The sequence below is a fragment of the Tursiops truncatus genome, chromosome X (assembly GCF_011762595.2).
Source record: "Tursiops truncatus isolate mTurTru1 chromosome X, mTurTru1.mat.Y, whole genome shotgun sequence".
Lineage (NCBI taxonomy): Eukaryota > Metazoa > Chordata > Mammalia > Artiodactyla > Delphinidae > Tursiops > Tursiops truncatus.
In genome coordinates, this window is record NC_047055.1 from 121,636,546 (window position 1) to 121,656,485 (window position 19,940).

The 19,940-nt window shown below is 45.8% G+C and overlaps 1 protein-coding gene and 1 pseudogene across 1 annotated transcript in view; one reads left to right on the forward strand and one right to left on the reverse strand.

Moving 5' to 3' along the window:
* WWC3 (WWC family member 3) overlaps window positions 1-19,940 on the reverse strand; it is an 80,152-nt gene that overhangs the window by 43,256 nt on the left and 16,956 nt on the right. Inside the window, 3 exon segments of the mRNA XM_033850048.2 lie at window positions 882-955; window positions 4,602-4,748; window positions 7,811-7,940. Of these exon segments, the coding sequence (XP_033705939.1) occupies window positions 882-955; window positions 4,602-4,748; window positions 7,811-7,940 (351 nt within the window).
* On the forward strand, window positions 8,113-17,570 carry LOC109548875 (V-type proton ATPase subunit G 1 pseudogene; annotated as a pseudogene).

Sequence of the window (19,940 nt, forward strand, 5' to 3'; positions counted from 1 at the left end):
TTCCATATTTTTTAAGAAGAATTAAAAAAAACAAAACTTTTTGAAAAAGATAGCCTTCACAGCTTTCCGAAGCACATATTTTGAAATAATTTGGTTTTAAGACTCTTTCCAGAAGGCACAAAAGAGAGAAAGTCCCTAAAAAAAGAACATGAAAGCTAGGGCAGGGTCAGAATACTGAACACGGTGCACATGGGGAGAAAGGTGACAGGCTAAAGACACTGTGCCTGCGAGGTCGGCAGCCCACCTGGCAGTGCTGCCCATGAACCCTGGCTGAGACCGGGAGGGAGGGAGGGAGGGAGGGAGGGAAAGACACATTTTGAAAATGCACACACAAGGTCAAGTCCCGATTTTCAGAAGGCGGGTGATGGACAACACAGGTCAACAGAAGCGACTGAGCTTCAATTCTCTCCATCAAAATGATGTAGATTAGGTACCGCTATCACCCGTTGACCTAATCCTTTCTAAACTGTCTTTTAACCCAAGATACGTGGCTTTTTCTGTTAACCTATGGAATAAGCAGCCACATATTCAAAAACCAGGTTTGCTTAAGCTGGTCTGAGGGACTGATGCTCAGTCGGAAGGCAGGGAGGGGGTTCTGAACTACCTGAGAGGATAAGGAGAGCCGGAAAAGTCTCTGTTTTTATTAAATCCCGTCTTCATAACTGTTTGCAATATTGAGAGTTTCACATTTTAATGCACATGAAATTTTGTCACATGTATTCAGAAGCTACGCATAAATGAAGAACCTTAATTCTGTACTCTATCAGACACTGCTTTCTGATAAGAAGTGGATAAATCACACGCTGGAACTCCGCGAAACCACTTTCCACAGGAGAAAGGAAGTAAGCAGGAGGGCAAGGTTTGAAAAAGGAGCTTCTTACCTCTTTCTGGCTTCCTCATACTGCCAGTTAAGCCTGACTCGGTCCACGAGCCTTGTTTTATCATCAAAGACGAACTTTGTGGAACAGAAGAAAGAAAGAAAATGGGGGAGACACATTAAAAACATTTTCAAAATAGAAAATTCACTTAAACTTCCAGCAACAATGAAGAATATTTTAATTCGCCTTCCAATTTCCATTTTGCAAAGGTCTGGAAGGAAACACACCAAATTACAGCCGCCACCTCTGGTCAGTGGAGGTTGCGAGTGGGGCTGGGAACACTTTTGCTGTCCCAACACTGGTGGGTTTTTTTTTTTTAAACCAGTGGAAATATATTCATCTATTGTGTGATTCCAAGCAACAACAACAAATTAAGTTTTAAAAGAAATAGGGAATTCCTCAAAGTTGATAGAAAAGCAAAAAAAAATCATCCCGCCTAGTGTAGTCTATGCTCTCACTCCTCAATCAACACAAAACAATGGTGTTCTCCTAAAAAGTCACAAAATTCGAAGAAGACGGACTAGCTGTGTGAGGTGTTGGCTACGGGACTCCTTCGACTGCCATGCAGCCCGTTAAAGAATCAAAGGTGAAAGGACGGAAGGAAGGCACGGAAAAGCCTGGGACTGGCCGCCTCGCCTCAGGAGTCAAGAGTTGAAATGAGGAGCTCTGATGCGATCACTAGTTGCACCTAAATATTTTCATACCAATTACACTGAAGCCAACAAATTCCCAAACAAAACAAACAAGACCTGTATGAGAGGTAACTGCAGCTCACCTTGGTTACTTCTTCCTTCCTTCCTGGAAATATATGACTCTAGTTTCAATAAATCGGCTCCATCTGTAGATCTGACCTTACTCGGCCATACCTTACGGCCACTACTAAGTCTTTATTTTTTTAAATGACCTCGTGTCGACAAATATTTGGAAATATTCTACTTGTATGACTGGCAATGAATTCACTGATACGAGTTTTGAGACAGGTCAATGGGGAATTTCCTTATATCTTTATCGCCCTGAATGGCAAGAAGAAATGCCTTATACGAGACCATAAGCACTCGCCAGTGAGAGGTGTCACGACTTTACACGTTTCAGCAGCCTCACCCAAGGCCTCTCTCCACAGTGTCCTCAACGTAAATGCATTTAGGCTGCAGCACCGCATCTGCAGAAACTCTCTACACTGGATATGAGCTACTTGTCACCTTGTCACCTTGTTCATTAGAGACCCCTAAAGCCGACTCATCAAGACAAATAAATGTCATTTCTTAAACATCTTCTCAATGCTATTTATGAACCTCTAAGCTCTGATTTTGCACTCTTCTGTGAGAATGAAATGGACATTTTAATAAAAAAAAAAAAGCCTACAGCCAAACGGATCCAACAGGTTCCTGCTTCATGGATCCTACATAGCCCTACAACATGTACCCCAACTGCTAAATTCCAACATTAGGCTTGTACTGCTTACAAATCTGTGCTTGCAAAGCCGTGGGCTCCAAAAGCATGTTTGATTACATCAATGCCCATCCCACAAAACTAACTCAAAGTGATAACTACATGAGGTAGGCAGACGTCCAAGACGGCCCCCAATGGCCTTCACCTCCTGGGATTCATCCCATGTGAAATCCCTCCCCTTTGAGAGTGGGCTAGACCCATGACTTGATTCTAACCAAAAGAATACAACAAAGATGATGGGAAGTCATTTCTGTGATTAGATTACAAAAGACTGTGACTTCCTTCCTGCTGGAGACTCTCTTGGCTTCCACACTGTGACAAAGCAAGCTGCCGTGCTAGAGAGGTCTATATGGTAAGGAACAGAAGCCCTCAGTCCAATAACCTGTGAGAAACTGAATCCTGCCAACAATCATGTAAGCCTGAAAGTGGACCCTTCCCAGTCAAGCCTTCCCATGAGGCTGCAACCCTGGCTGACACCTTGACTGCAGTTTCTTGAGCGCCCCTGAAGCAGAGGACACAGCCCAGTTTCCTGATCCACAGTATAAATGTGAGATAATAAAAGTGTGCTGTTTTAAAATGCTAGGTTGGGGATGTTTTGTTATGCAGCAATAGCTAACTAATGCAGTTATAGCCTTTTGATATATTTTTCTATAACATGATGTAGTAGAAAACACAGAGGTTTAGGGATCAGAGACATTGATTCAAACCCAGACCTGCCTCTCCCTGGCTACATGACCTTAGGTAACCTGGCACCTTGACCCCCTCGTCTGTCAAAAGAAGATGGAAACCACTACGTAAATTGAGGTAACAGCCATGAAGCTGCCAGGGCCAGCCCCAGTAAACTCATAAACAATGATAATTTACTGCTGAAGTTATTATAGCTGTATAACCAGCCACTCCCCATCTGACATTTTTAGAAAGTCTTAGCTAAATCATTACAGAAACTTCGATCTTACCTGTTGCTCTCAAACTAGTTAAGAGTCTCTAAAAATTCTAATCCTAACCTTATGTTGAGCAGCAATGAATTATTCATGGAATTCAATAAGTATCATACTTTTTTCCTTCTCTCATGCCAAAATCTTTAGGCAAAAATGCCAGACATTTTTGACTTACAGATTCTTCTCTGTTTTAAACCAAGATACCTAGTCAAAAAATGTCCAAGTGTACTTTTGAGAACAATGAGGGGAACACAGCAAATAGGGCAGTTCAGGACATCCAAGACACAGAGGCATTATTTCCTATATTATACACCCCTGAAAGAGGCACTATTTGTCGACATTTTAAAATATCAGCTAATTATTTAAAATCCAGAGTTTTTTAGTCAATGGTTTTCCTTTCTTTTTGTTTCTTTTTATTTATTTAATTTTAGGAAGGCATTCTGCATTCCATTGATATTTCATCTTTACTTAGTAAGCCCTAAGAAAAAGAAGCCATCCAAACTGTTTTTCCATTTCTAACAAATAAATGTAAAACTTCACTCAATGCCATTACAACAGTAGTGTCTTTAAGTATTCACCACCCTGCTTCAAATGATGGTTGCCAATTTTGTTTTTGTGGCTAACTCCAGGCTTTACTAATTATCAAAAGGGGCATTATGAAATTCTTCCAAGTCCCAAACAAAATTAATTTCAATTCAATTCAATTTCCTGACATTCTCTTAGAAGAATAAGAAATAGCATCAAAGTATAAGCCAAGAGTGACACAGCCACAAAGCCTCTGAAAATCACTGGCCTAAGCCAGAGCTCAGCAAACTATGGCCCGAAGGCCAAATCCGGCCCACCACCTCTTTCTGTAAATAAAGTTTTATTGGAATTTTACTGGAACAAGCCCCATCCACCCATTCACATATGGCCAACGGCTGCTTCTGTACTATGACAACACAGCTGAGTAGCTATGGCAGAGACTGCATGGCCAGCAAAGCCTAAAACACTTATTATCTGGACCTTGGCAGAAAAAGTTAGCTGATCCATGCTCTAAAAAGTCATAGGTCTGCCAAGAAACATCTAGACTCAACTCTCAAAAGGATTCTGCCTTTTCTAAGAATGCGAATCACAAGGATAGAGGTAATAAGCCATTCAATTGCCTCCCAGGCCCCTGAACCTTCAAGATGGCTAGAAGTGGAAAACAGTATTCTTTCTTCAAACTTAATGGCACAAAAGCCAAAACATTTTTGAAGGGAAAGTGGAAAATTTAAAGAAATGGGTGACGGCCACACGAAAGCAGTCCTTTTCTCTCTGAGCACACTCAGTTCCTCCCCCTGCCCAGTGAGCGTACCTCGCCGATGACCTCAGTCTGAGACCCAGCATCGCAGAACTGGTGAGGTAAAGACTCGCCCAGCGCGCCCGCACTGGGAGGGAACTCTTGCAGAGGGTCGGTAAGAGAACAGCTATTCCTGAAGCCATCAGTCAGCTTGGCCAGGCTCTGAAACAGAATGAAACAAGAGACTTGAGCAGCGATGGCGATGCTTCTCTTCCCTTTCACAGCGGTCATTTCCTTCCTGTTCCAGGTGGGCAGCTTCATTACTGGAGAGCAGGCCGGCCCCAACTCCATTCTCACGAGATTCAAAAGAAATGTCGATCAGCACATGCACCTTTCATGAAACTCGTAGTAATTTAAATCAGACGGCAACTGAGTCCTCCTGGCAGCATGTGAATAATATAGAGAACTGTGGTACCACTTCTACGGTTTTTTAAACCTTTGTGTTTCCTAAAGAAAAAATAAGCATTCCCTCCAAAAAAGCCAAATTCAAAATAGAGAGTAGAAAGGCAGTTGCCAGGGGCTGGAGGGCTGGGGAAAATGGGGAGATGCTGGTCAAAGGGTACCAAGTCCCAGCTGTAAGGGGAATAAGTCCCTGGATCTCATGAACCTCATGTCCATAGCATGGTGAGTATAGTTAGCAATACTGTAGCGCATGTTTGCAAGTTGCTAAGAGAGTAGATCTTAAAAGTCCTCACCATGTAAAAACAAAGGTAACCGTGTGACGTGATGGATGTGTTAACTAATTGTGTTAGTTATGTGTTAACTTATTGTGGTAATCATTGTGGTAATCATTTCACAATAGATGTGTATATCAAACCATCATGTACACCTTAAATTTATACAATTTTATTTGTCAAGTGTACCTCAACAGAGCAAAGGGGAGAGGGGAAAGTATTTCCATCCAAAATAGTCTATCAATAAATAAGTCCAACAGAGACGAATGCCGCCTTGAGGTCTTCAGTACCACACAGAAGGTGAAAACAGCTCCCAGACAATATTTACATATTCTTATAACCTGGCTTTTCAGTCACAATGCTACAGGGTCAAAAGTCATCTTATATGGATGTCAGTTTACCAAAAATTAGAGTAAGCATAAATTCTGGTACAGGGAACCCTTTTGGGTAAAAGTTAAAGAGAAATCAGATTTTCTAAGATTTTTTAAAAGACCTGTGAAAAGCAACTATACCCCCATAAAAAGAAATCTAAAAAAATAAGAGAAAAACATGAAAAACAATTTTTTAAATAAAAGACTTGTGAATGCATTCACATTCAGCAGATATTCCTGCAGACACTAGACGCCCACGCGCAGTGTACCCCAGGTAGCTGCCTCGGGATCTAGACAAAGGCGTCTTGGAATGGGCCAAGATTGCTACAGTCATATAACAAAGATGAAACAACTTATTTGATTTTACTAGATGAAGACATTGCCTGTGCGTCTCCCTGGAGCATCTCAGAGAAGATGCTGGGGTCTGAAACTTCTTCCAGAAATTCTATCTCCAGCCTCCGTGGTGGGGAACCCACTCGAGGCAACTGGGTGGCTTGGCCAGCTCTGCACTCTCAGAAAGAACGGGGCAGGGACACCAGCTCCACGTCCCGGGCGAGGCCTCCGTGTCCCTGGGGTGAAGTACCACCTGCTTCACCCCAGGGTTTGGGCTTGGATCACATGGGTGATGTCCGCAGAGCACCTCGCCCAGTGCGGCACACAGAGGCCTCGGCAGACGGCCGCTGTTCTCCTTGCTACCAGGCCTCGGAGAAAATCTAACAACTGACCGTTTACCTCTCATGACCTGGAAATACAGGGCACCTGAAAATACAGATTTCTGGGTCCCAACCCCAGACAGTCTAATCCAGGAGACCTGGGGTAGGGTCTGGTAATCTGCAATTGAACGAGCAGCCTAGGGACACTCCAGCCTCACGCCCTTGACGTTAGGAAGCACTGCCGGGCAAGGCAGTCATGTGCGCACCTGTTGCACTCGGCCTATGAGTCTGAGCTTTGCTCCCATGTCCTTCTGTGTCTTACATGCTACAGAATCGAGACAAATGCCTCCCAGCACCAGGTGCTCACTCGGTGTGCTGAGCCGAAAAGAAAAGCCACAACAGAGAGCATCAGATGCATTCCGGCACCGAGCAGGAGCCCGGCATGGGCATCTGAAAAAACTCAGCTGTTTCTAAAAATAACAGAAACTGCAGGAGTTCAAGGGGCAAAAAAATAACGCAATATAAAGCTACAATGAAAAAAAGTCTGTCCTCACGGTGGAATACTATGCAGCCATATCCAGGAAGGAGGGAACTCTGAGTCCAGAGACGGGAAAAGGTACAGGGCATAACGGTTAGGTGCGGAAGCTACCGCGGGGCAGCAGGCACAGGCCCGGCTTTCTGCGAGGGCAGCTGGCCACGTGTTCACACTTTCAAGTGTCTGGAAGGGTGTACAAGAAGCTAATGAAAGCAGCTACAGGAGGTGAGAGAATGGGGTGACAGCAACTCTTACAACAGACGTTGAATTATTTTGATTATTTAACAATACAAATGTATCACCCATTGTTGTGGCCTTAATTGTGTCCCCCAACAAGATATGTTGAAGTCCTAACCCCCAGAACCTGGAATGTGTGCTTATTTGGAAGGAAGGCCTGCAGATGGAATCAAGTTAACATGAGGTCATGCTGGATTAGAGCAGGTTCTAATCCAATGATCGCTGTCCTTATAAGAAGAAAAAATTCATACACAGAGACACGGGAAACCACGTGATGACAAAGGCAGAGACTGGAGTGATACGTCTACAAGCCGAGGAACACCAAGGACTGCCAGCAGCCCCCAGGAGCTGGAAGAGGCAAGGAAGGAGCTTCCCCTAGAGCCTTCAGACAGAGCGTGGCCCTGCCGCACCTTGATATCAGACTTCTGTCCTCCAGACTCGGAGAGAATAAACTTGTGTTGTTCTAAGCCACCTGGTTTGTGGTTCTTTGTCATGGCAGCCCTAGGAAACTAATACGCATATTTTTAAATATTTATAAATATGTACACACACATATACAGAAGATATCATATATACATATATATCATACATACATGTATGTCTTTAAAATATGTGTGATTATATAATAAGTATATAATATATATATAGTAAATATATATATATATATTTTTTTTAAATTATTAAATGAAGTTAAGAGATAAGCAGGTGGGCAGACAGACGGACGTGGGCTCTGAAGAGCACCCGGGCCTCTTACTTGCATCAGATCCCGCCTCTCCTTCTCGCCTGCACAAATGGCTTTCTTGATGGTCCTGAGCTCGCTCATTATAGCCTGAGCCTCATCCAGTTTGTAATTGGTGTGAGCACTTGACATCTTACGATCAATCCTGGTTCGAAAAGAAACATGAGTCATTCTATGCGAGATTACAACATTCTATTAAACAGTAACAACCCAAAACTTAAAAGCTTCAGAGAAAGGTGGGAAACAGTTAAAAACAATGTTTTGACAAAGAAAAACAAAGATCCCATAAGACCTTCCTTGTTCGTGGTGAACACCAGATGAGACTGCTGGTGGACGGCTCCCTTTGCTCCAAGAGCATCCTCTGCAGGTGAGGACGTTCCAGGCAGGGTTCCCGTGTTCTCTACTAATGCTCAGGCAACGAGTTCACTGGCTTAAAAATTTCCTGAAATTTTAAATTTCCCTCTCTGAGAGCAGGATCATGTCTTATTCGTTTATCCCCAGCATCTGGCTTAGTGGTCAAAAATGTCTATTAAATAAACATACAAATGAAATCTGTGTACAAGAAGAATATATGGGAAACAGCAAGAAGTAGTGAACTTTCAACAGGGACACCCTGTACAAAAGTTGGAAACTCTTATGGCTCCTCTATCTTCCTTTTATTCTGGTTCTAATTTATCACTCTCTCAATCTACTACTCCCCTTCTACTCAAACATCCATTCATCCTTCCTTCATGCTTCGCATTCAAGCTAACTTCCATCCATCCTTCCTTCCTTCCAGCCAGCCCACCCCGGGGCGCACAAGGCCTGGTTCTGGGTGGTGGAAGCAGAGCGCTGGCCGAGACTAGGCTTGGCTCCGGCCTACAAAGAGCAGGCAGCCTCCTGTAGCTCGTCCTTGGTCACATCTTCCATACCTAAGTCTTAAGCCTTGGAAGCCCGCGGGGCTGAAGAAGAGACTTTGGTCCAGAAACAGAATGAACTCCTTCTCTGGAAAGTCACCAGATCCACCATGACACAGATTCTAGCTCTAAACTGCTTCCCCCATGTTACCCGAAAATCCAGATGCTTAACGGCCAGCCCAAACGCCCTTGTGTTCCACTCACAAGAGCATCCTGGCATGCTGGTGAGTACAGGTGACACTCCAGCTCTACAGTGGGACCCTGGGCGAGACACTTCACCTCTTTAAACCTCAGTTTCCTCATGCCTCAGATGAGGACACTAAAACTGTCCCTCCCACTTAATGAGAAATGTAAGGAAAGGGCTTACTTAGCAGAGACCTGGCGTATAATGTCTGCACTGATTATTATTACCAGGATAATGCTCAGTCTACTTACTCATGGGAGAAAAAGTAAAAAATGCACCAACTCCGGTACTTTATTATCATTAACAAATTCCTGGCCACAAATGTCACAACTCACAGCAAAGCTCAGCACCAGAGCTGATCTGAGCTATCAGCACCACTGGAATGAGAGAACAAGCAGGAAATCATTCCCTCCCTTTGGAATAGGGCTTCAGGGCTCAACAGCACCGCTATGATTGCCATCTGCAACAAACAATATTTATGAAACCTGGTCCCGAGTCCTCTTCCTTGGAGAGCGGATACAGATGCACTGGGGGACCCCACACATTGAATGGTGACACCCCTACATCCCAGCATGACCTGGCCATGTGTTTTTCCATTTCAGCTGTTCTACGGAGAACCAGGAGTCTCTAATGCAAGGCAGGAACAAAGGCCATCCATCTCCCAGCACTGCATCTGTCTAGGAAGTGGCCCAACTTTTCTTGCAGAGAGAATCTAGACTCATTTATGTAATAATATCTCCTTATATCCATCTTCTGATAAAAGGCTTTCCAATACATCTCATTTAATGTCACAAACCACAACCCACATAGGTTGATGAAGTCTGTAGAAAAGGGTTACATCATTTCCATACAAAAAACCCAAGGCCAAAAAAGTGTGATTTCTCTGTAACAGTTAATGACCAATGCCTTTGCTAACCAGGCCTACTGGCTCCTCCAGAATGAGAAATACAGCAAATGGATCGTCACCTGACACTGACACCCACATAGAGAAATGAAACTCTACTGCACTGAACTAAATGTTTTCAATTCCTTAATCATCAGTGCTAATCAAATGGTCAGAGAGTATAGACACACAACCACTGCTAAGGCCGCGACGTAAGATGCTAACCACATCAGCTCCAGCTTCGTACTTAGGTGTTGTGAATTCCTTACAGCTTTTAGCAGCTACAGAGCCTAAGTGCAGCCATCAGTAAAGCCAGGCGCTGCGCCAGCTGCCTGTCAAGGCACCAGCATCTACAATGGGAATGGCCGCTACCTGGAGGAAAACAGGCCCCGATTCCCATCAGGGAGAGGGATCCGCAACCCTGTAATGCCTCGCATCGGCAGACACTGCAAAGCGCGTCGGAGAACGAAAGTTCAACTTTAAGGCCACGGACCCGGGCCCTGACCTCAGCTCCACCCAGGTGGCTCTGAGACCTCGAAAAGGAATGAAGATTGACCAAGAGCAGCTGTTTTCACTCTGTCCCGAGGGTGTCCTGGAGTGGTGAGCTGGAGTAAAGGGAGAACCCACACAGGGCTCGGAGACCCTCACCCCTGCTTCGGCAAGGCCGTCCCTTTGCTCCGTCTCAGACAGTCTGCTTCCACAGAAGGTGTCATTTGAGGGGAAGGAAAGGGGAAAAGATTCCACTGTTAAAAGGTGTGAAAGCTATTAGAGAAGATGATCTCAAAGTTCTAGGAATCTCTGAAACACTATTGTTTAAAAATAGTTACGTATTATTGTAGAATATATAATTATGTAAAAAGTTATTATTATATAAGTATAACCTTATATAGCCATATTTGATACAGTACATATTATTTGACTAAATCATATAATTATATCAATAGCATATTAAAATAGTTCAGTGTATCAAGCACCTACTACTAGGTGACAGAGTCTTGTTGCATGCTTTATGTCTGTCATCTCATTTAATCCCCTCAACAGTTTTATGAGATGAGCACAATCTTCTCAGACTTTATAATGGAAAAATTGAGGCTCAGAGAGATTAAGTAGCCCAAGAGGACAAGCTGAGACCTGGCAGAGCCAAGGTTCAAACCTACACCTCCCAGGTGTCAAGCCCGAACTGGATCACCAGGTGCAGCGATGGCCCTTGCTACCCCTGGGTGCCCTCCTGCTCACAGTGGCCAAGATAGGGCCCACCTGCTTTATCATCTAGCAAAAACTTCAAAGGACAGGCACCCTCTCCCATCGCATCTGCAAAATTCACTTATTTGGGAGTTTTCTCCCTTTTTCCAAATTCCCTCTAAAACTTTGGTCAAATTCGGAGGATATACTCAATGATTTGGTACTTTCTAAAATATCAATATATTCCATTTCGTGAAGAAAATCATAACATCTGTGACTGCCAAAGAGCTTTTTCCTTTTTTAATTTTAATTAAGAGCTCAAAACAGTGCTTATACATCTCAAATAAGATGACGGAAAGTTGACAAGGGCTCAACAAAAGACGGCATTAGTAAGAATACAAGTTATCACGCAGTGCGACGTGATGTGCATGCTTCTGTCCCCCCAGCACCCACGCGCTGGAATCCTAATGCCCAGGGTGACAGGATCAGGAGGCGGGGCCCTTGGGAGGTGATCAGGTCATGAGGGAGAAGCCCTCATGAATGGGATCAGTGCCCTTATGAAAGAGGCCCCAGGGAGCTCCCCTGCCCCTTCCGCCATGTGAGGACACGGCGAGAAGATGGCCATTCGTGAAGTGGGAAGCTGGCTCTCACCAGACACAGAACCTGACTGTGCTGGCGCCCTGATCTTGGACTTCCAGTCTCCAGAACTACGAGAAATGAATTTCTGTTGTTTATAAGCCGGCCGGTCTATGGCACTTTGTTACGCAGCCTGAATGGACTAAGACCCGGTGTAAAAAAAAAAACCCAGGACACAGACCACACAGCCTTTACTTTTCACCCCTCAACATTCTGCAGCAGCTTTGGGAAGGTTAAGTGACTTGCTCAAGGTCACACAGCCAATAAGAGGCACAGTGAGCTTCACACTGAGGCCCCTCACACCACACTCATCCTCTTCTGTTGCTGGGCTAGCAATACATTCAGGGTCAAGGCCTCCAAACTCACATTGTGTCAAATCTGAGGGCCACCCACATAGCCAGTCAGATGTTGTCCCAAAGTAAACTGGTGCTCTTTACTGGCTGCCTTTGAAAGAAACGGTTAGAGAGAAAAGAAGGCACAGCTTCAAATGCTGACCACACACCGCTAAAAAAGCATCTTCAAGATGATTCTCATCAACCTCCCCCTCCCACTGCCCTCAAGTGTCCATATTTGTTGTTCAACTTAAGATGTCAAGAGAAGGGCTTCCCTGGTGGCGCAGTGGTTAAGAATCCGCCTGCCAATGCAGGGGACACGGGTTCAAGCCCTGGTCCAGGAAGATCCCACATGCCGCCGAGCAACTAAGCCCGTGCGCCACAACTACTGAGCCTGCGCTCTAGAGCCCGCGAGCCACAACTACTGAGCCCGCACACCTACAGGCCGTGCTCCGCAACAAGAGAAGCCACTGCAATGAGAAGCCCACGCACTGCAACCAAAAGTAGCCCCTGCTCGCCGCAACTAGAGAAAGACTGCACGCAGCAACGAAGACCCAACGCAGCCAAAAATAAATATAAATTAATTAATTAAAAAAAAAAGATGTCAAGAGAACTGGTCTGACAAAAGTAAAACCAAATGGACTCTTAAACCCACATCTTGAAGAAAAGGGCTGCCAGGTCTCGAAAGATATTCCACGTTAATACCACACATCACAAGCCCCAAGAATGAGAAGTGTTGTTACAACTCTACCTTTTACATCACCAGCCCTGGCAGGGGGCCTTGAACGACCCTCACAAAGCTTCCGGCAGCTTTCTATCAGCAGCCGGTCCTGCGTGGAACGCCAGACCTGTCTCACGACGGGAACAACGCTCTTTTTGTTTCCGCCCCCATTTCTGTATGTTTTACTGTTATCTGAGGAGCGCTGGCCTTTTAGCATGGGCTGTAGCTTCTGTGCTACGGTAATGGGATACTGCTGGTCTAAGCCTGCACTACCTGTGAACAATCCCGTTCTCTTCTGAAACCACTAAATCCCCTCGGACAGAAAATGCTAATTCCGAGGTCTAATGCTGCCTCGTGTGGTATCGAATGGTCCGCAGAGTGCAGTCACTCTCTCTTATTGCAGGAGACACACGGGCTTAACTTCATCACAGCATCCCAAAGCGGAAGAATGTCATCAAGCAATTAAAAGGCTCAAAGCAAAGAGGCTGACCCAGGGGCTAAGAACACACCTCACGGAAAGTGGGTACTGGCGCGTTTAACGAGCACCCCTTTCTGTGATCTGAACAGCAGTGATAGAAATAGGATTTCTTAAAACACAATATAACACAGTAAGAAGCAGAGAAGGAAACGCAAGAGGGCAGTTAATAAGAAGGCACCTGGGCCGATGCAGAGACCTCCCCGATGCTCGCAGCCCAGGCCCTGGCCCAGGGGGTCCCGGTGTCCCAAGAGCAGTGCCGCACGGCCCCCGGGCTGGTCCCCTCACCCCACCAAGCCCTGCCCTGCACCCGGAGCTGGCTGCATCCCGAGGACCGAGTATGGAACCAGGCCAAGTCCGCATCCTCGCACAGCGTGACACTAGGCGAGGACACAGATGACAAGAAAGAAACCACCGGGTCAGGCAGCAACTGGTGGTTCAAGGAAAACGAAGCCAGGTGTGGGGATAGAGGGTGGGAAGAGGGCTGCTTTTTAGATACAGTGGTGAGCAGGGACCTTGGCGAGATGTCATTTGTCCAGAGAACTATGGAAGGGAGGGGACAGGCACGAGACTTGGGGAGAGAGTTCCAGGCACAAGGAGCTGCGAGTTGCACTGCGGGCTGACGCAGGTGAGTGAGGGGGAGACTGGGGGAACGAGGTGAGGATGGGGGCCAACTCATCTGCAGTCTAGATCATATTCTAAGTGAGAGAGCCACCAGGGGCCACGCAGCAGAGACACTTTACAAGAACCCCATGGCTGGTGTGAGGACGAGCAGCCACCACGTCAGCACTTGGGGACGTTACAGGTGGCACGGCGGGAAGAAGCTCCGGTGGCACAGAAGCGTGGGAAACTCAGGGAGAAGTGATGTTAAACGAGCTTCCCGGTTGCAGGACACCTCACAGTCGAACAGGAGGAACATTCCAGACGCCCAGGAGGTCTAGCGTCACTAAAGAGGGAGCTCTCCCCCACCCATTGGCACATCCAGCACGTTCTTGGGCATCACCCATTTGGGAAGCTGTGGACATCCTCATTCTAGCTCCTCCCCCCTTGCCCCCGGGTGCTAGCCATGAGTTACATGAAGACAATTTTTCAAAACAAGCTTCAGAAACTTTGGGGCAGCGATACCCAGTAGCTCTCTCACTGGAAAAGTTTGATTTTTCTGAAGACTTTCATGACTTGTAAACGTTGCTCCTGTTTTCTGAAGACGTTTATAAAGGGCTTCAAGAGAAATGCAAATTACAACGACACTGAGACACTATCTCTCACCGATAAGACTGGTAGAAATGCAAAAGCGTGAGTGACAACACATTGTGCTGGCCACGTGGTTGGAACAGGAAGACGCATCTACTAGTGGTGGGAATGCAAAATGGCGCCACCCTCCCGAGGAGAATACGGCCAATGCCTTTACCCCGTGACCCAGCAAACCCACCTTCGGGAACTTATCCTGAAACCTCGTGTCTACACGTGCACAGCATTACGTGAAAAGCTGATGGGAAACATTACAAATGGATGTATCAGGCTGACAATGCCAGACCCCACTAATAATCTTCACACCACACAAAAAAAGAGACAACCAGAGAGTGTGCACCTCCTGACCAAAAGGAAAAGAAAATGAAACTGAACTTGAGTCAGATCAAGCCTCTCGGATTAATGACACCCGTTTACGTAAATAGCAGGGGACAGTGGAGCGTGTTAAGTGACGCCGTGCGCGTTCAAGCAGCAAAATCCAGCATCAGGGCAATTCTTTGGGACAAGCAAAGTAGCTTCTTCAACAAATAAGATGTCAGCAGGAAGAAAGGAAGGAAAAAAGAAAAAAGGAGAGGAGGGTAGAGATTAAGAGACACACTAATCAAACGTACGGTGTGGACCTTGTCAGAACCCGGACCCAAACAAACCAGGGAGATGGGAACACTTGCTGGAGAAAGGACAACATTAAGAGATTGCTACTAAGTGGCACAGGTATTATAGTTATGTTTTCAAAAGGAGTCCGTTACTTTAGGAGAGACATTTATGGATGAAATATGACTCTGGGATTTGCTTCAATAATGCGGTAAGAGCTTGGGCGATGAGGCTGTGTGACAGACAAAACAAGACTGGCCATTGTGTGGTTAGTTGTTGAAGCAGGGTGAGGGGTACAGAAAGGTTCCCTTATACCATTCTCTCTACTTTTGTGTATATTTGACATTTTCCATCATTAAAAGTTTATATACATTATACACACACACACACGTTCTATCATTAACCCAGAGAATGTGTTCACGGCCAGCTCCCATCTACAAAAATTAACATACATAGACTTAAAAAAAAATACAAAAGGTTCTTTTTTCCTCACTTGGACCCAAGCATAATGATGGATTTCCTTGCTAGCCAGGAAAGTTCACCAAGATAAACAAGTCGAGTTTAAAATGTTATAAGTAGCCAAACTCTCGGTGAGGTGCTCTGGAAAAAAATACAAGGGCTATTCTGGGAAGCAAGAACAGCAGAAAATTTTCTGGAGGAAAATCTAGGGTCTCTGCCTTAAATTGATGTTGGAAATAATATCTGAGAAGCCCATTTACATGTAACAGCTCACGTATTATCTGTGCTCAGACTTAGGATTTCACAGTAGGGGTGGGGTAATCACATTATCGATGCTTACCAGAGGTTTTCCAAATTTCTCAATAAATAATACCTGTCTGCATGATTTGATCCAAACACAAGAGCCAATCTGCAACACCAGATAAATAAAGAGGCTGTTTTCATCTCACACATGGCCTGTGTAACTCAGAGGAAGGTATCAGTCTACTTTTCACTGGCAAAGCGTTTTAAGCACGGCACAAGCACCCTTGTTTCCTCTCCTTCCCGTGAGCTCGTGTCACAGCATAGAGTGACCGACCATTTGCAGTGACAACACAGCAACCAACTAGAAGCTGCCTCGAGAGGCAGCTCCACCTGGAAAGCTGGGCTGGGTCCCCCAGGACCAAGGCCAGGTCCAGAACTTTCCCTCAGGCCACCCCTCAGCCTCCACTGGGGAGGGTGGGTATCCAGCAGTGAGGACCGTCCCCTTGGCAGGGGGCATGTTTCCCATCGCTAAGGATTCTTGCTAAGGAAAGCAGAAAGAAGATCAAACAGCACTGGCCCTTCTCTCTGCAAGTGCACAACTCATACTCCGCTCCGGCTGCAGGTGTAAAGTTATAACTCTTCCCAGGCCAGCTTCTGCTTCCCGTCCAATAAACCCGGAGCAACTGAGGCCGTCTTTTCCTAGTCTTAAAATTACCTTGACTACAAGAGATGAATTTACTTCCTAGCAATGCTAAGGGGAAGGGGTTTTCTCTGTCACCTGAGCCCTGACATCTTTTATTTCTGAGAGTGTTCAGTCTTAAGCTGACGTTGCAATATAACCATTGTCTTCACATAAAGAAATGGAGGTGGCCAGAGTGATGGAGGCCAAGCAGAGGAAAAGGCACTGGGCCCAGCAATCCTGCTACAGAAGCCAGGGCCAGTGGGGAAAGGTGCCGGCCGGGGCTCTCCTCTGAGGCTCGGGGATCCCATGTGACCTCAGTGTTCCTGAACCACCCTGAAACCCGATCACCTGCACCAGAGCTTCAGCGAGTGAGAGCTAAATTAACTGCATGAGGCCCAGCATGAAAAGTCACTATTATCTAGAGACGCTGGGAAGTCTTGATTCGCCCTGGTGAAGAGAGAAAGCTACAGTGTGGCCAAATGACAGAAGGAAATCAACCTCCAATTCAACTGGACAGTCCAAGCAACTTGTGAAGACCTGCCAAATTCAATGATTTGCTTCTGCTTTTTTCTGATCCAGCCCTTTAGCAGAAGTGACACAGGAAGGCACGGCCACGGTGCACAGAGAAGCACCCAGCAGGCAAGGGAGCATCTGGAGGCAGGCAGGGCTGCACGGCATAAAATCACAGAACAGGTATTGCCGCGCCGGGAAGCACCACGGCAGATGGACAAAGAGTAACAAACCCAGTAGCCGATATTGAAAATGCAGCTTGATTTGTTCAAGCAAAACTTCTTTAAAAAGCTGTACTGCTTGGGCGGCTGGGTCAACTGACCCGAGGGGACGGTCGAGCCGATTTAGGCCGCTCTCTGCCGCCTTGGAATCGCCGCCACCGTGGCCAGTCGGTCGCAGGGCACCCAGCAGCTGCTCCAGGCCGAGAAGCGGGCCGCCAAGGAGGTGGCCGAGGACCACAAGAAAAGAACCGGAGGCTGAAGCAGGCCAAGCAGCAGCCCAGGCTGGCAGTGAACAGTACCGCCTGCAGAGGGAGAAGGAGTTCAAGGCCGAGGGGGCCGCGGCTCTGGGGTCCCATGGCAGTTGCAGCACTGAAGTGGAGGACCCCCAGGAGAAGATGACCATCCTCCAGACCTACTTCCGGCAGAACAGGGGTGAACTCCTGGATAACCTCTTGGCCCTTGACTGCGACATCCAGCCAGAAATCCACAAAAACTACCACAAAAACAGATAAAGGAAGAAAAAACCACCTGTTGTTGCATGGATTGGCATTTTCGATCCCTTCATGGAATATGAAGCTTTAGCAAGGCTTGAGTCATAGTCTTGCGAAAAGTCATTAAATTGTTTCTGTATGTTATATAGTAGGTCCCCTCACTTTCTGCAGAACAGCAAATCTAGCTTCTTTGTACAAACTTAGGGCTTATCCAAAGATTTTTATCTTTTTAAAATTTATTTATTTATTTTTGGCTGTGTTCAGTCTTCGTTGCTGTGTGCAGGCTTTCTCTAGTTGTCGTGAGCGGGGACTACTCTTCATTGCGGTGCGCAGGCTTCTCATTGCGGTGGCTTCTCTTGCTGCGGAGCACAGGCTCTAGGCACGCAGGCTTCAGTAGTTGCGGCGCACGGGCTTCAGTAGTTGTGGCTCGCGGGCTCTAGAGCGCAGGCTCAGTAGCTGTGGCACGCGGGTTTAGTTGCTCCGCGGCATGTGGGATCTTCCCAGACCAGGGTTCGAACTTGTGTCCCCTGCACTGGCAGGTGGATTCTTAACCAGTGTGCCATCAGGGAAGTCCCAAGATTTTATCTTTTTACCTCATATTTCTTGGAATTTAATGGGTATACACTGTCTTTTTTCCTATGCCTTTTCGCTCAAGCAGCATATATATCAATACTGACTTTTTCTTTCTTAGATGTAGTTAAAAAAAAAATTTCTTAAGAAAGAAAGAGATGAATTTTTTTTCCCTAAATCTTTCTTGAAGGTCAGGGGCTTTATCTATGAAAAAGTAGTACATAGTTATTTGTAACCTATGTGATGCAGCAGCCAGCCTTAAAATAGTCCTTTCCGGCTAAGAGTTAAAATAATGGATACTAGTATCATTGTTTGGGCTGCTTTTAGTTTCCCTTAATCAAAATTACTAGATGACAGTCCTACCATATAGCACAGGGAACTATATTCAATATCCTGTGATAAACCACAATGGAAAAGAATATGAAAAAGAATGTACATATGTGTATAACTGAGTCACTTTGCTGCACAGCAGTCATTAACACAACACTGTAAATCAATTTCAATAAAAAATAAATTTAAAAAATTACTAGATGATGGAATTCAAGAACTTGCTACATGTTACTACTTGGTGTACTGAAAATCATTTAAAAGTAAAGACTTTCTGGCATGCAAAAAAAAAAAAAAAAGAAATAAAAAGCTGTACTGACTAGGGATAATTAAAGGAACTCCCATTGTAGATCCAAATCACCAGAGAATGTGCACACGCGCGCGCGCGCGCGCGCGCGCACACACACACACACACACACACACACACACTGCTACAGGTAGTGGTAGAGAAAGCAAAAAGCTGACTGTAAGGTTAAAAGCCTGCAGCTCATGCTAAGCACGTGGACAGCTTACCAAACCCTGCCACATGGGGGACCTGCAGGGGGCATGGCAGTGTCTCAGGGCCAGAAAAGTCAAGCCCCTCCAGGCAAGACCCAGCTCACCTTTCTATTGTGTCTCCCTTGGTGTCTATAATATGTCCTTAATAAAAAGCGGACAAACGAATCATCAACCAAACTAATCCTGGGTGATTAACAAAGTGAATGTCAACCTCATGTTAAACAACAGGGTTTGACGTGCCCGTTAATTACCCTTTATGTGAGGTGGGATCATTATCTTTGTCAAACACATTCTGTGTAACCTCCCTATAAAGAGTAATACTGCAATCACATTTGACACACTGTCATTGTGTCTGCACACAGGATGCAAGAGAGTGGCACGCTGCCCACATTTACCAAGAAATCGTAGCCACGTGGATTCCTGCCATTTGCTGAAGGCTGACTATGTAGCAGGCACTGGTGCTGCACTTGGACAATTTAGCCCAATGATCACTGCTATGGACTGAATGTTCATGCCCCCCAAACTTCATATGGTTAGCCCTAACCCCCAATAGGATGGTATTTGGAAATGGGGCCTTTGGGGGTGATTAGATTTAGATGAGGTCATGAGGGTGGGGCCCCATGAAGGGATTAGTGTCCTTAAAGAAACAGAAGAGACACCAGAGACCAGAGCCCCCCACCCAAAAACAGCACCATGTCAAGACACAGCAAAAAGGCAGTCATCTGATATTGAACTTGCCAGCGCCGTGACCTTAGACTTCCAGCCTCCAGAACTGTGAGAAGTAAATGTCTGCTCTTTAAGTCATTCAGTCTACAGTATTTTGTCAGAGCAACCGAGCTACGACAGTCCCCATTGACACATGAGAAGAGTCAACACAGAAGGTATGAAGCACAAGCCCAAGTTCAGCAAGTGAAACCAGGCTCTGAATCAAAAGGGAATATACTTTGAACCAACAAGCATACAATGCCCTTTCTTAGGAAAATTAATTCTTTCAGA